The 16666-nt window shown below is 34.6% G+C and overlaps 1 protein-coding gene across 10 annotated transcripts in view; it reads left to right on the forward strand.

Annotated features, from left to right (window-relative positions):
- CCDC88A (coiled-coil domain containing 88A) overlaps positions 1-16666 on the forward strand; it is a 172798-nt gene that overhangs the window by 62712 nt on the left and 93420 nt on the right. For all 10 annotated transcript variants that reach the window (XM_027865057.1, XM_027865058.1, XM_027865060.1 and 7 more), the window contains exons 6-7: positions 7736-7819; positions 11484-11624. In XM_027865057.1, coding sequence (XP_027720858.1) covers positions 7736-7819; positions 11484-11624 — 225 coding nt within the window. The remainder of the gene's footprint in view (positions 1-7735; positions 7820-11483; positions 11625-16666) is intronic.

The raw sequence follows: 16666 nt of genomic DNA on the forward strand, positions 1-16666 counted from the left end.
TTAATTGATGGACATACTACTCTGTTTCCAATTCTTTTCTATAATAAAAAAATGATACTATAAATATTTTTTTCCACATGAGTCCTTTTCATTCTTCAATATCTCTATAGTATAGGCATAGTAGTAGTATTGATGGATCAAATCATATGCATGGGTGCTAAATTTACATTTCTCTAATTATTAGTATTTTTTTCTTATAGGTGATAGCCTATAACTGCCTGTTCAAATTATTTGATTTTATCCCTTGGAGAAGGCTGTTATTATCAGCTATTTTAATTCAGTTCCTTATATATTTTGGATATCAGAGAAATTTGCTGAAAAAATTTCTTCCCAATTGTCTCCTTCCTTTCTAATTTAACTGCATTACTTTTGTTAGTGCAAAATTTCACAGTTTTATATATTCAGTACTGCCTGTCTTGCTTTTGTGGTCCTTTCTATCCCTTCTCTGGACATGAATTCTGTCCATAGGTTTGAAAAATATTTTCTTCCTTGCTCCTTTGATTTGCTTCATAATGTGATTTTTTAATATTTTTGTCATGAAGTTTAGTGTGGCATATAGTGTGAAATCTTTAAGCCTAATTTCTTTCAGACAGTTGATTTTTTATTTTCCTAGTATTTTTTGTTAGTCTTTACCCAAGTAGTTGGGATCTTTTAAGTATATTGAACACTGTATTATTATGTTAGTTTCCTTATATATGTTGTATAATCTGTTCCACTGGTAGACTTTTCTAGTTTTTGCATAGTACCAAATAGTTTTGATTGTTACTACTTAGTGGTACTGCTTGTAATCTGATACTGTTAAGCTGTCTTCCTTTTTTTTTTGGGTGAGGCAGGTGGGGTTAAGTGACTTGCCCAGGGTCAGACAGCAGCTAGTAAGCGTCAAGTGTCTGGTCTGAGACTGGATTTGAACTGAGGTCCTCCTGACTCTAGGGCCGGCGTTCTATCCACTGCGTCACCTAGCTGTCCCAAGCTCCCTTCCTTCTTACGAATTTTATATTTTCTTTTTTTAAAAATGGAACAATTAGCAATAAAGTAAATCTATCTAATTCAGTCTACTAAATTCCTACAGATGGAATTTCTGGTTTTGCAAAATTGGATTTGCTGAAACCAGATTTTTTAGGTTGATCTTGCTGTATTTAGGAAGCCATAAAAATACCTGGATTGGTATCATTTTCATACTCTTAGAGTATCATAGATGTGTACATAATGTGTGAATTTCTTGAGACAAGACATTATTTTGGCATGGTCTCATTTTGTGACAGCAGTGGTCTTGTGTTCTTTGCTGACATCACACTGACTCAGAACATTTTACTTTGAAACAGAATGGAGCTCTATCAGCTGAATGCTGGGTTTTGTGCCATGTACATGTGCTTCATTTTTCTTTTCTTTTGTTTTTAATTCTGTGGTTTTAAGAATGACATGTTTCCAAGGAAAATATACAAAAGTTGTGCCTCTCAGAGAGCATACTTCAGTAACTATTAGAGATATTGCAGTGATTATTGGTGTGGGAAAGTCACATGCTTCAAGTCTACAATAAAACAGAATTAGTCATACTGAAGTGCGATGGAATGTGTGGTTGAAAATGGGAAAAAAAACCATCAAGAACTGACAAACAGTTGTTACAAAACAGCCTAATTAGTCCTCAGAAAACAAAATTCTTCAGACATGCATGGCAGCTGGAGAAGTTGTTACCATTTCTCCTCTGGTGCATTGTAGGCTTGTTGTTATTGGAACGACGACAACAAGACCAATTAAAAAAAACTACTAAGAAGAAAAAATGCTATGAATAAAAAATATTTTTATAGTCAAGATAGTCTAAAGACTAAAGTGCTGAAGATTAGAAAAATGCAATTTTTATTTCACTTTCATTCAGACTCTTCCTAGACCATTTTCAGGAAAAGTCTCTCTGAGCCTATAACATCTGGACATCTTCAGACTGTAAAACTTCATGCTGAAAAGTGTTTGGGAACTTCTTCATTCTGTAGGCCTGAAAGTCTTGTCCCATTTAAGGGAATGATGAGTTCTGATAAATATATTGTTTTACTTAGAAGCAGAATTATAGAAATAGCCAAATTGAGATAGAATATTGCAACATAATCTTGTATCATGCAGTACAAAGATTAAGAAGCATATCTAAGAAATTAAGATCAACATGCTTCTGTGGCTTAGGAACTTACCTGCTTTAAACTCTGCTGGGATGCTATACTTGAAAAAAAGTGGACTGTTCATCAAAGATATGTTTAACATATAATAAAGGCGTGATTTCACAATATGACTATGCAGTATGTGTCAGTCTTATGAACTTGGTGCCAAATTCTGTCAAACAAGCAAAGGACATATTGCAAGGAAAAAGTTTTTTAAGATGGAAAAAGTTGTAAGGTTTATTGTATGTCAGTCAATTTAATTATTTTTCTTTATACCAGGTAATTTATATATTACTGATAGGATCTTAGAGGTTATCTTTTTTTGTTGTTTGTTCATTTCAGTCCTGTCCAACTCCTTGTGACTCCATTTGGGGTCTTCTTAGCAAAGTTACTGGAGTGGTTTGCCATTTCATTTTTCAGTTCATTTTATAGATAAGGAGAGTGAGGCAAACAGGATTAAGTGACTTGCCTAGGGTCACACACCTGGGAAGTGTCTGAGACCAGATTTGAACTTAGCTCTTCCTGATTCCAGGCCTGGCACTCTATCCACTTTACCACCTAGCTACTCAAAAGGTTATCTAGTTCAGATAATAAGTGAATAAATGAAAAGGTATTTATTAAGTGTTTACTGTGTGCCAGCCATTATGCTAATAATCATAGGGGTACAGAAACAAAAGCAGGATTCTGTGCCTGCCCATAAGGTGCTTACATTTCAGTAGGGGGAGACAACATATAATGGGTTGATGTCTAGACAATGATGTTTTGGAATGGTTAATAGAATGTAGGGCAGTTAATGGAATATAGTAATCTGAAACCAATGATAGTGTGATTGCATTTCCCAAATCAAGAGATGGAAAGAGAATAGGAGGAGGGTATATTTGTAGGTGCAGGATGGAAAATGGCTGGAATGAAAAAGCATAGTTGGATCTGGGACCAGCGTGATATCACGTGAGAGGCTCTCACCAATCAGGAAAACCGAAGTCCCCCTTACATAATTATAGCCTTTCTACTCCCAGGCTACTCCTCCAAATTTGTAGTTAAACTAGAAGGTTGAGTCCTCAGAGGCACAACTGCTACCTCTGGTTCTGTGGGTAACCTTGAGGAGATATACTATTCAACACAGTAACTCACAAGTATTCACTCTTACACTTCACTTTAATAATCAGCCAATGGTTTCAGCTGTCTTAGCAAAGGCACTTAGTCAAATGCATAGTACGAATGATAGTTAAAAGCATTTCCCCTGGAATACTTGGGGTCTCTATCCCAAAAATATACTTGGTGCCCATGGTGTGCGATAATGAGCATAAAGCACAAGGGTAGTGAGCCACATGTGTGTGTATATGTAGTTGGTCCTTTCTGTTTCTGGAGAGTTCTTTAAAAATTCATTGCAAGGTATAGTATTAGTGATGGATGGGTCTCTGCAAGATTAGTTTATATGCTAGATTTCCTAGACTCACTTGGATGAGCAGCTATAATCTCTACTACTTCCAGCCTCTGATTTGGATGACAGTTACTATACTGGATGCTACTATTCTTTCAGAAAGGAAAGAGACTTTTGCCCTGGGGTTTTCATCTCAAGGGTTCTGCCTTAGTTCCTCGATTCTGTGGTTTGTTCTCTCAGGCAAGAAGTGGCAGAGTTATAGCCCATCCTTTTCATGTGTAGTTGAATTACTCAGAGGACCTCATCTGCAAATGGTGTGGAATACCTCAGATACTTAAGTCTCATTGTTTTTGTCTTAGCCTTTATGTTCTACGACTTGCCTAACTTATAAGAGGGGTACATTATACATAAGGATAAAGAGCCAAGGCCCAGCAAGCTTAGGTGATTTGATTTAGGCCCCACTGATTGGTAGCCAAGCTTCCTTTTCACTGAGGTACCATGACTCTAAATCCATTATTCTTTCCAGGATTAGATGTCTGTAATTCAGTGAGTATACATATGTACCCCTGTATATATTCTTAATATTTACTCAGAGGGACTAAGTGTAGGCAAAGAGGAAAGAGAATTACCACTTTTTGCAGAGGAAAGGAAGAAAGTCAACTAAAAACCTAACTGAAACAATTAACAACTTTGGCAAAGTTGCAGGATACAAAATTAAACTCATGTAAATCATCCGCATTTCTGTATATTACCAAAAAATCCATCAGGAAGAGCTAGAAAGAGAAATTCCATTTAAAATAACTACATATAGTACAAAATATTTGGGAGTCTATCCACCAACACACACATAGGAACTGTGTCAGTCCATCTTTAAACTTTTATTAAGCTCCTACTATGTGCCAGGTATTGTGCTGAGCGATGAGAATGCAAAAAAACAGTAAAAACAACTCTTTGCTTTCCAGGAGACCACAGTCTAATGAAGAAGACAACATGTAAACAGTGGAGTACAAACAAATTATATACAGGATAAATTGAAATAATCAAGAGGGAAGGAACTACAGCTGAAAGGGATTAGGAAGGGCTTCGTGGAGAAGCTAGGATTTTAGCTGCAGCCTAAGAGAAATCAGGGAATTCAGGAGTTGGAGATGAGGAAGAACATTCTATATATGGGAGACATCCCGTGAAATTGTCAGGAGCTGGGAGATGGAGTTTTGGCAAGGATGCCAGTGTCATTAGATCGCAGATGATAGGAAGTAGGGAGTGAAGGAAAAGTAAGGAATAAGAAAACTGGAAAGATTGAGGCTATGTGGGCCCTTGAACTCCAAACACAGGATGTTATAGAGGATTTTATATTTGATCCTGGAGATGATAGGGAGTCACCACAGTTTATTGAGCAAAGGGGTGATACAGCCAGATCTGTGTTTTAGGAAGATCACTTTAACAGAGGAATGGAGGATGGACAAGAAGGGGTAGAGGCTTGTGTCAGGGAGACCCACCAGTAGGTTATTATAGTTTTATAGGCTATTATATTATAGGACTATAATAGTCCAGGTGCGAGATGATGATGAAAGTCTGCACCAGGATGGTGGCAGTGTCAGAAGAGAGAAGGGAACGTATGCAGGAGATGTTACAGAAGTAAAGTTGAGGGGGCAGTTAGGTGGCGCAGTGGATAGAACACCGGCCCTGGAGTCAGGAAGACCTGAGTTCAGACCTGGCCTCAGACACGTAATATTCACTAGTTGTTTAACTCTGGGCAAGTCACTTAACCCCAATTGCCTCACCAAAAAAAAATGCATTTAAAAAGTTAAGTTGACAAGTTTTGGCCACAAATTGGATGTAGGGTTGGTGATGACAGAGTGTGAGGAATCAGGAATGACACCAAGCTTTCAAGACTGACTGATTGGCATAATTACAAAACAGTCTTTATACAAAGATAGATCTAAATAATTGGAAACATTAATTGCTTATTGATAGGTTGAGCTAATATAATAAAAATAATTCTTCTTAAGTTAATTTCCTTATTCAGTGCCATACTAATCAAACTACCAAAGAACTACTTTACAGAGCTGGGGGGAAAAAACAACACAATTCATCTGGAGGAACAAAAAGTCAAGAATAACAAGGAAATTAATGGGGAAAAATATGAAGGAAGGTGGCATAGCGCCAGATCTCAAACTACAAAGCGTTAATCATCAAAACTACTTGGTACTGGTTAAGAAACAGAGCATTTGGTGAGTAGAACAGATAGTTACAAAATATATGAAAGCAAACAAGCAAAGTAGCCTAGTGCTTGATAAAAACAAAAGATCCCAGCCGTTGGAGTAAGAACTAACTACCCAACAAAAACTTTTGGGAAAACTGAAAAGCAGTCTGGCAGAAACGAGGTAGTAACCAACTTCTCATACTATATACCAAGACAAGCTCCAAATAGGTATATGATTTAGACAGGTACTGTAACATCAGACAAATTATAAGAGCATAGAAGAAGTTATTTGCCAAATCTGTGGATAGGAAAGAGTTCATTACCAAATAAAATTTTAGAAGTTTTGCACAAGCAAAGCCATTGCAACCAATATTAGAAGAGAAGTTGGAAACTGGGGGAAAAATCTTTGCATCAAGTTTCTCTAATAAAGGTATCATTTCTGAGATACAATTCAAATTTATAAGAATAAAAGTCATTGCCCAAATAAATGGTCCAAGAATATGAACAGGCAGTTTTCATAAGAAATCCAAGCTATCGATAGCCATATAAAACAATGTTCTAAGGTACTAATAATTGGAGAAATGCAAATTTTAAAAAAGTTTTTATTGATATTTTCTATTTATTACATTGCCATACTATTTGCTCCCAGAGAGCCATCCCATATGACAAATAGTATTTTTTAGAGAGGAAAAAGAAAGTCAGCATAACTGATCAATACATTGAAAATACCTGAAGACATGTATTGTGTAACACCTGTGGACCTTCAGCTTCCACAAAGGAGTAGGTTAGGGATGTATTGGAGAAATGCTCGCTAAAAAAAACTATGAGATAACACTTCACACCCATCAGATTGGCACAGATGGCAAAAAAGGAAAATGCAGAATGCTGAAAGGGCTGTGGACAAACAGGTACATTGTTGGTAGAACTATGACCTAGTTCAGTTATTCTGGAAAGCAGTTTTGAACTATGTCCCCCAAAACTATTAAACTATACGTACTCTTTGACTTAGCAATACTGCTACTAGTTCTACACCCCGATAGAGATCAAAAAAAGAGGAAAAGGAAGGACCCACATATAAAAATTTTCTTAGCTCTTTTTTCAGCAACAAAGAATTAGAAGCTCTGCGGTGTCCGTAAGTTGGGGAGTGACCAATTGATACAGTTACAGTATGTATTATAATCTAGGAAATGATGGAGAGAAACATAGGAATTCTTGTATGAACTGATGCAAAGTGAATATGACCAGTGCAGGAATTTTTTTTTCTGTAACTCCACATGTTTATAATGATTAGTTTTTCTTTTGGGGTGAGCAAAGAAGGAGGCATGAGAAAGAGAATGTGGACTTTAAAATAAAGTTGAGTTTTAAAATATTTACCTTCAGTAATTTACTGGTGTTAAAAATAAGGTAGCGTTAATTTTGTTCGCTATGTTAGTGTTAAACTATGCCACAAGTAGGTATGTGATTTCTTTCTGATATGAATAAAATATGGTAACTTAAAATATTACTGTGGATTACAGGCCTGAAGTAAAGATTTTTTAAAAAATTCTGAGAAGAAAAGCTACATTGTTGGTTATAGCCAGTGACTGAAAGTCAGGCATCTTGGCTCGGTTCCGAGCTCTGCCACTGACTCACTGTGTTTTTTGGCAAGTAATTTCTCTGCTCTGAAACAAGTTCTTGTGTCTCTACTTTTCTGTTTGCGAAGTTAAGATAATAATGTTATACTGACCTCACCAGAAGGGTTGTGTAAAGACTGCCCACTTTGGAATTTTCCTAATGAAAGTTGTGTGTTTGTTTTTTTTTTCTCAATATATTTTTATATCCTGTACTTTTATAAAGTACTGCATTTCTAAATGCTTCTTTATTAGGTAAGTATACCAAACCATTCATCAATATTCAGTGAGACAAATCTCACACTACCGCTCTAAATTAAATCATCTTGCTAGTGCTTAGTTTATAACGACATTGAAGAATACTTTAAAGGTATGAACATTTATTCATTTATTTTAGTGTCAGAAGAAAGAAGAATTCATTGAACGAATCCAAGGTTTAGATTTTGACACCAAAGCAGCAGTTGCCGCACACATTCAAGAGGTAATTAGCTTAGTTTTGTATTTCTTCATGCAGTTTATTTTGTTGAATGACTGTCATTCATTTTTAACATGAAGTTTTTAGAACCTTCTTTACTTTTGGGAAAAATCACAATGATTATCTTAGTTAACAAGGTCAAGTATGTGGGTAATATGTCTATTTTTCAATATGAAGAGCACTAAAAGTCATGAAAGAGAAAGGAAAAGAATCTGTATTTTTGAAGACCATGAAAAATGAAAAAAAAATTTGCTCATAGCAACATTACCCATAATGGAATGCTTCTGATTTTAAGAACCTCATAGCATTAGAAAGATAATTAATATTTGTGGTATATGCTTGAAGTATAAATGTAAATGTAAATCATATAGTATATGATATATATATATAGAAGTAGGAGTCTACTTTTTTTTTTTTACTGTTCTTTTAATATTAAGTTACAGCTTTTATTATACACAACTCAGATTTAAATATTTACTCAGATATCGGTGATTATTGAAAATGTTCTGTAAATCATATAAAGTTGGCAGAGGCAAGCAAACATGTAAAGGAAATATTTACCAATAAGACATATAATTTCTAGACACTAATATTTACTTTTGATGATACTGTTTTTTACAAGAGTGCTGAGTTCTGTGGATGGTAATTAATTAAGAAAGTTAAAGAAAAATTTAAGAAATTAAAGAAATTGGTATTTTGAGAGGTACATCAGTTGATCAGTACATTATTCTGTTCAACTTACCTACAGGAAAAGAAAAAATTTAATACGGTGTACATTAAACTACTTACAAACATGACGGAGAAAAATATAGTGCAGCTAAGAAAATAGGTTAAACGCTGTAGTGGAACATCCAAAATTAAAAAGAGCAAAGAATAATTTTCTCAACACTTCCAAAGTAGAGTTGCCATGGAAAAGTGTGAGGTCACAGGTATACCTGTGAACACTTTATAAATAGCTTTTTGGAAGTCAGTTTCAACAAATTCATCATGTACTTTTCAGATTACATTGAAACCTAACACAATAATGCCTTGTAATTCAATGTATTTCACAAATTAAAATTCAACTATTTGTCCATAATGTTAAAAGCACTCATGCTGATTTCTGTAATTTTAATAAGAATCATGACTTCTCTTTGATTTTAAAAAGCGTCTGAAATAACAATACAAACACTGGTGTCATTACATAATGTTTATTTTGAATTATAAGCATTTTTCACTAGTTTCCATTTCAATACTGTTTATTTAATGCTGTTTTCACTTTTTGCTGCCATTATCCGCTAATTTAGTAATTTCTGGTAATATCTATAAATTCTGGTAAATATATAAATATGTAAATATATAAAAATAACAGTATAAACAATATATCCATAACACATATTTTATGTATATCAATTCTAAATTAGATAGCATTTGTTCACACAAATCTTTAGTACCAGCCAGTCTTGCTTTAATGTGCTCCATGTTTGCTTTTAATTCAGTTGAGTTTTTTTAGGCTTTAAGTTGAATGACTTCTCAGCTACCAGGTATTTCTATTTGTTTTACAAATGAAGATACACACTTAACAACTTCATGTCAGTAATATTTAGACTTTTTTTTTTTTTTTTGGTGAGGCAATGGGGTTGAATGACTTGCCCAGGGTCACACAACTAGTGTCAAGTGACCAGATTTGAACTCAGGTCCTCCTGACTCCAGGGCTGGTGCTCTATCCACTGTGCCACCTAGCTGCCCCAATGTTTAGACTTTAAATGCTTTTAATATGAAAAAAGCATTTAGCATTTATCTGATTTCTAACCCTTTGTTTTCATCAACACTATCTTTCCTACCTCCCTGTACATCATAATTAAGTATAGTTCATGAAATCATTGATTTATTGCTTTTCAACGTTTCAACTACTCTTTTGAAATTTTTGTCATAATTTTGTCTTAACCCCTGACTGCTATTTTACATGATACAGCCACCTTTATTTTTATAATTTAAAATACACGTTCAATATAAGACTTACCTCATAATGAATAATTTGAGCAGTGCCACTTGTTAAGGATGGTGAGTGATTATTTTCTAAAAATTGCTCAAGTGCATCCTAAAATTTCTGAGGCATCTCAAATCTTAACTTCTCTACTTTTAGTAGTACTAAGAGCAAGAAAATAGTTTATACTTTGTCTACTTTGGGGGGAAAATGTGTCCTAAATTTGAACCATTATACTAAAGAGCAGACAGTTTTTTAAAGATACTGAGCATTCCACACCTACCTGATCTATTACTTATTGATGAATAATTATAAAAGCATCTCCTACATTTCTTATCCATGTGATAATATGGTGTATACGTGTATAAAAGTGACAGTTAAAATTAGTATACATTTTCCAGAAAATGTAAAAATCATGTATTCCTTTATAATGATCTTGTCCTTAATTGTGAAAAGGAAAGATGGTAAATTTTGCTGTCAAAACTGAAGTCTAGGGGCAGCTAGGTGGTGGAGTGGATAGATCACTGGTCTTGGAGTCAGGAGGACCTGAGTTCAAATTTGGCCTCAGACATATAACACTCACTAGCTTTGTGACTCTGGGCAAGTTACTTAATCCCAATTGCCTCACCAAAAAAAAAAAAGAAGAAGAAGAAAGAAAAAAAAAACTGAATTCTAAAATACCAGGTCATTAGGTCTTTGTGTTTTACCATCCTATATACCTCCTATTTTCATTTTCCCAAAGTGAAACTGGTTGATGTTACAGATTTTGGTTAAGCTTTCATTTTTTAAAAATGCAAGTGATAAGAAACATCATGGTGTAGTGGATAGGTCCTGGCCTCTGACTCAGGGAAATCTGGGTTCTAGTCTGTACTAGCTTTGCGATCCTAACGTGAATGAAATGAACGACTGACTGAATGAAGAAGCATGTAATATATGGGCACTGCGTGCAAAGTATTGTGCTAAGTGTGCTGGATTTTGAATTCACAAATAGGCAAGACAGCCTCTATTCTTTAGTAGTTCATAATAACCTCTCAATTACTCATGTGACTTTCTAGGACTCCCAAGTTGCAGGAACTAATGAACATTTCTAGGATTTTCCTCATCAGGAATTCCCTATACCAAGGAAATCTCTGATTCAAAAAAAATTAAATTAAAATTTAAAATGCTGTTATATTGCATAAGTTCTTTAGGGTTCTTTATGCTCTTCATAAAAGTCTAGCTTTTCAAATGGAATACCATAATTTATTGTAGAAGATTTGCAACTTTTTACTTTTGAATATTAGTGTGATCACTTTCAACAGAGATGTTATGAATGTAATTTGTAAAGTAAACCCTTAAAAATTTATTTTAAAAACAGACTCAGTTGAAATCATGTATTTATAGTGACCTTTTCACGTGTGCGTTTCAAATATATTCAGGTCCACTAGATTTGCTGATTTTATTTTTATTAGACTAGTTGTTTGTTTGAGCTAATACTGTAGCAAAATTAAATTGATTCTTATGTATTAGCTATTTTGTTGTCAATTGATACATGGAAGGCAAATCTGAATTTGAGATAAATAATTAAATTTAAAAACAGTTTTTCCCAATTTTTCCTTTTCCTGATTTCTGGTCTTTGGTGCTTGGTACATTTGTCCACTATTTTCTTATTCAAGAGTTTAGCATTAAATACTACATTTTAAAATTATTTTTTGCTTTGCAAAGGTAACGCACAATCAGGAAAACGTATTTGATCTCCAGTGGATGGAAGTGACTGATATTTCTCAGGAGGACCTTGAGCCACTCTTGAAAAATATGGCATTACATTTAAAAAGACTTATAGATGAGAGAGATGAACACACAGAGGTAGGTATTTTATTTTTTGTTGCTGTGTTTGTTAACTTATTTTTAACTTAAAAGTAAAACAGTCTTAATAACTCAGGTGGTTTTAAAAATATTCTTCTTCTCAGGAACTATTCTTAAAGTATTATATTTCCAAATTTATGTGGGGTACGGGAACCATTCTAGAGCAATATGGAAGTCCCAACTTGCAAAGAAACAAATTGTAGATATAAATTTCCTTTTTAAAAAAATTCTTATTGTTCCTCTGTGGTTTTTTGTAAGTCTTATCCTCACGACTGTGACTCACTACAGAAGTGTGAGACTGAAAATGTGTTTGATGCAGGTGAAAAAAAATGGACTAGCAGCATAAGGATGTGCTTAAGGTTAATTTCTTGGTTTTATTGCCATATTTAAAGAGTGGAAAAATAAGATCAAGGAGAGTAACAGGTGTTCTGGATAAAACATCCGTCTTAGAAGTTCTCACATTCTAGCAGTGAATGAAAAGTTATGCCAAAAAAATGACTTTAGGTCGACTTTGTTTTCCAGCATGAGAGAAAATATACTTAACGCTCTCTGTGTGTCATGTGAAGGCATTTGGCCATTTTGGCCATTAGAAAAATGCATGTGGTTGGCAAAAATAATTTTTTAGCAGCTGAACCAGACAACTCAGGCTATTATTTATTTGTGTAGTTGATCTCATGATGGGGGGAAAAAGACCATACAGGGAAAATTCACACTGTGAACATAACATGCACACGAGTTCACTTTTAAAGGTTCTTTTCTGTTATTTCTAGGCACCTGAAGAAGAGATGGTGTGGGTGGGGCATAAAGGGTAATTTTAGAGCTAAGACCAAATTTGAAAAGAGTCAGTGCAGTTAAGAGGGACTAGAAAGAAGAGAGAGCTGTGGGGAAACAAGGCTCAAAAATATGTATCTTAATTATATTTGATTCTCTCATTTGCTTTGCGTTTCAATCCCTTTCCTAAATTAGATATTATTCTATTACCTTCTCTGTCATACTTTCTTTGCTTTCTCTTTTTGCCAAGTCCTTCTGTTCTATATTCATTATTTTTGAAAAGTTTGAATAAATCATGCTACATGATTCCTACTGTAATGATGCATGCATCATTCCTGCTATATTTGTCATGCTTTTGTTTCTCCTTGATAAGTACACATATAAAAACTGTTTCAGCTCATACTTATATAGCTTGTAATAAAATAGTCAAAATGGAATATATATGTGTCAGGGTGGAAGGAATGTTTGGGATAAAATAGTATACTTCAGTATATCCAAATTTGAAATAATTTTATCCCTTCCCAATTCCTATCGCTTCTCCTTACTTCCTTGTTTTTATTATGGGCGCCATTGTTTTTCCAGTCACTTAGGCTCACAAGCTGAGAGTCATCCTTGATGCATCCTTCTGCCATATTCAACACATACTCATCCAGTCGTAAAGTCTTCTTAGTTCCATCACATCTTTCTCATCCATCCCTCTCTCTCCATTTCTATATCCTCTACCCTAATTTAGTTAGTAAACATTTCAGTGCCTCCTGTGTTCCAAGCACTGTGCTCAGTGCTGGGAGATACAAAGAAAGGCAAAAAGACAGCCCTTGCTCTCAAGGAGATCATGGTCTAATAGGGAAGCAACATGAAAACAGGTATATACAAAGAAGATATATACTAGACTGTTGAAATCCTCTTAATTGTTCTCCCACTTTTCAGTCTTTCCCATCTCCAGTCCATCTTCTCTCCACAGATGCCAAGTTGATTGCCTGGAGCACAATCTGGCCATGTTACCTTACTCAGAAATTCTCAGTGGCTCCTAGTATAAAACACAAAATTCTCATTCTAGTGTTTGAAGTCCTCCATAATCACCTGGCTTTTCGATCTTATTTCTTATTACATCCTTTGACACATTCTCAGTTCTAGTCAAACTAGCCTACTAGTTATTTTTATATAGTATTTCATTGCTTCTGTCTATACTTTTGCACAGATTGCCCCATGTTTGTAATGAATGATTTAAAGATCAATTATTTAGTGCCTACTTGCTTGTTTTAATGATTTAAATGAAGGCAGTATGATATAGTAGATAGAGGGCCAGCTTTCAAGTCAGAAATTTTTATGTGCCAGGCACAGGCAAAACAAATATAAACGTGAAGACAGGCTTTGCTCTCAAAGAACTTACATTTTAATAAGGGAAGAACACAAGGTAGTAAGTTTTGGATATTCCCTAGAATCTCTTGCTTCCTTCAAAGCACAGTTCAGGTGCCACAGTCTACAGATGGCCTTTCCCAATCTCCCCTATTTCATTAATGTTCTCTACCTCTTAAAATTACGTTGTATTTTTTTGCATATATTCTGTATTTACTCAGATAAAAATTTAAAAATATTTTTGTTTACTTGTGTGCCTGTACATCATCCTCCACTAGAATATAAGCTATTTCAGGGCAGAGACTGCTTGATTTTTAACCTCATGTTCCCAGCACATAGCACAACCCATTACACAAAGTAGGTGCTCAATAAATACTTACTGAATTAAGTCAAATGCATTAGCCTTGTATCCTTTAGTTCCTATATCAAGTCTCAGTGAAAATTTAAAAGTGTAAACAACCTTCAGATAATAAAAATAACTCCTACCTATTAATTTAAGGTAAGTAGGTAGGTCGTCCAACAAACAGTATTGTACTTGATGTTAGGGAGATCTGGGTTCAAATTCTACCTCGGACACTTATTATCTGTATTACCCTGAATAAGTCACTTAATTTCCTTCAGCCTCCAATTATTTATAAAATAGGGATAATAATATACCTTATAGGGTTATTATGGGAATACCTTATGGGGTTATTATGGGAATCAAATGAGAATGTTTGTTAAAGTACTTTGCAAACCTTAAAGTGCCATGTAAATACTATTATTAGAATATAAATATACTAGAAACAGATTCCCTTGCTTGGGTCTTGTTCCATCCTCTCTTCTCTGAATAAAACTTTAGGCTAACACCTAAAGGTAAACCCATTTTCCTCCATCAAGACCTGATAACTCTGAAACCTTCAGGACTAAAAATGGGCCTTAGTTTTGTTCCCCAAGATCCAAATGCAGAGTGTTATTAATAAACTAGGAAGAACCAAAGTGCACTCTGAAAGTTGAGCTAACCCTTTCTGATACTCTTTAAAGTCCATCTGCTGTTTCAGCATCCTGCATGGGTAGAATCTGGAAAAGATAGACAATTAAGAGTTATGAGTTGAAGGAGGGAGTTATCAAAAAGTAGAGATAGGAGAAGGCTAGTAAGTTAACACAAGAATTATTTTTATTATAATTATCCTCTATTTCTCAACCAAATACTGGTAAAATAATATAATTCTGTTCTTAGATCTCATATCTGTAGAACAGATCATAATGCTGGCACAGCAATATTCGAAGCACTTTCCTCATTTCATATTTTATTCCTCCGTAATTCTCAATTTCTTGGGTTAGTAGTAGCTATAATATAGAGCAAAGATTTGGATATGGGGTCAGAAGTCCAGGAGTTGCTGCCATTTATTAGCTGGTAGTGGTATACTAGATGATCTCCAATGTCCTTTTCAAGTTCCACCTTTGGTCATAGTACTATGCCTGTTTAGTTTAAAAAATAGCTTACCTTGTACTTTTTATAGTTTATGTGGTATTTTCCTCATAACCCAGTTCCACTTTCACTTTAGTGATAGTGAAACTGAAGTTTAAATGACCTACTCAAGGTCATAAAATCTTGGGATAGAGCTCCCGTCTAGGGCTTTTCTCACAGTAATTGCTTGTTATTAGTAAGATGGAATCAAGAATCTCTGTCCAGTTGAGAACAAGTGCTTTCTGTGCCTTTCACAGCCATCAGAGCAAGGTCTCTAAGCTTAAATGTCTCAAAACTGCACCTGTGACATCTGTACTATTATTAGCCCTCTTTCAGAATCAGCTGACACGTATCTTTTGGCTTTGAATTTTGGGTGGGTTATTGATCTTTTGAAACCAACCACAGATAATTTGTATATACATATAGACTATTACACTAACTATAATGAAGGCATTAATGTTATCATTGTCATCATCATCGTTATTATTATTTCTACTACCAGTGGTAATACAGCCTTTCAAGGTTTATGCAAGCACTTAATTCATAACAGTCCTATGAAATTAGATAGTGTAAGTCTCCATTTTGCAGAAGAAACTAAAGCTCATAAAAGTTGTTACTTGCTTAGGATCAAATATATAGTTTTTGGAGCTGGGAATCTCCTGATTCTGGCTTCTGCCTTTCCAGCCTATCCTTTACATAGCCACCAAAATAATCTTCCTAATATTTAGATATGTATCAATCCAGAAAATTCAGTTGGTTTTTACATCCTTTATGATAAAATTCAAACTCTTAGCAACTATTTAAGGCCCTCTACAAACTGGCTTCAACCCCCTTTTTTAGCCTTATTTGATATCATTTGTCTTTAGTGCACTTTAATGTTTTATCCAAACTGTAGTAATTACTGTTCCCTAATTTTGGCTTCCATTCTATCACAATGGTTGAATAACATTGGGCAAATCTTTATCTCAGTGATCAGCATCATCTTCTGTAAAATGGGAGAATTGGATGAGGTTATAGAAACATAAAACATTAGTACTAGAAGAGATCTTAAGAGATCATATTAGTAAAATTCTTTTGTTTTACAGCATGGAAATTGAGGGGCAGGAGAGTAAAATGACTTTAACATAGCAAGTCACTTGGCTTAGAATGTGGTAAAATTGAGACTTAAAATCCAGGTCTCCTGATCCAGTTCATTTTCCACTATGGAATTTGTAAGGTCTTTTTTAACCTTTAAAATCTTATGATTCTGATTTTATTATTTGATTATTTTTTTTAAAATTACTAAAGTATGCTTTTTTTTTTTTTACTATGCCTCACTGCGTCTTATATTAACTTAGGATTATGGGATGGATCATAATATTTAGAGCTGGAAGGAACCTTAAGATGTTGCAGTCCCAACTCTCCCCCTTTTCGTCTCCGTTTTACGGATAAAGAAATTGAGGACAAAAGAAATGAATTGTCCTCA

Source organism: Vombatus ursinus, unplaced genomic scaffold (genome assembly GCF_900497805.2).
Source record: "Vombatus ursinus unplaced genomic scaffold, bare-nosed wombat genome assembly UNPS02014778.1, whole genome shotgun sequence".
NCBI classification, from domain to species: Eukaryota; Metazoa; Chordata; class Mammalia; order Diprotodontia; family Vombatidae; genus Vombatus; species Vombatus ursinus.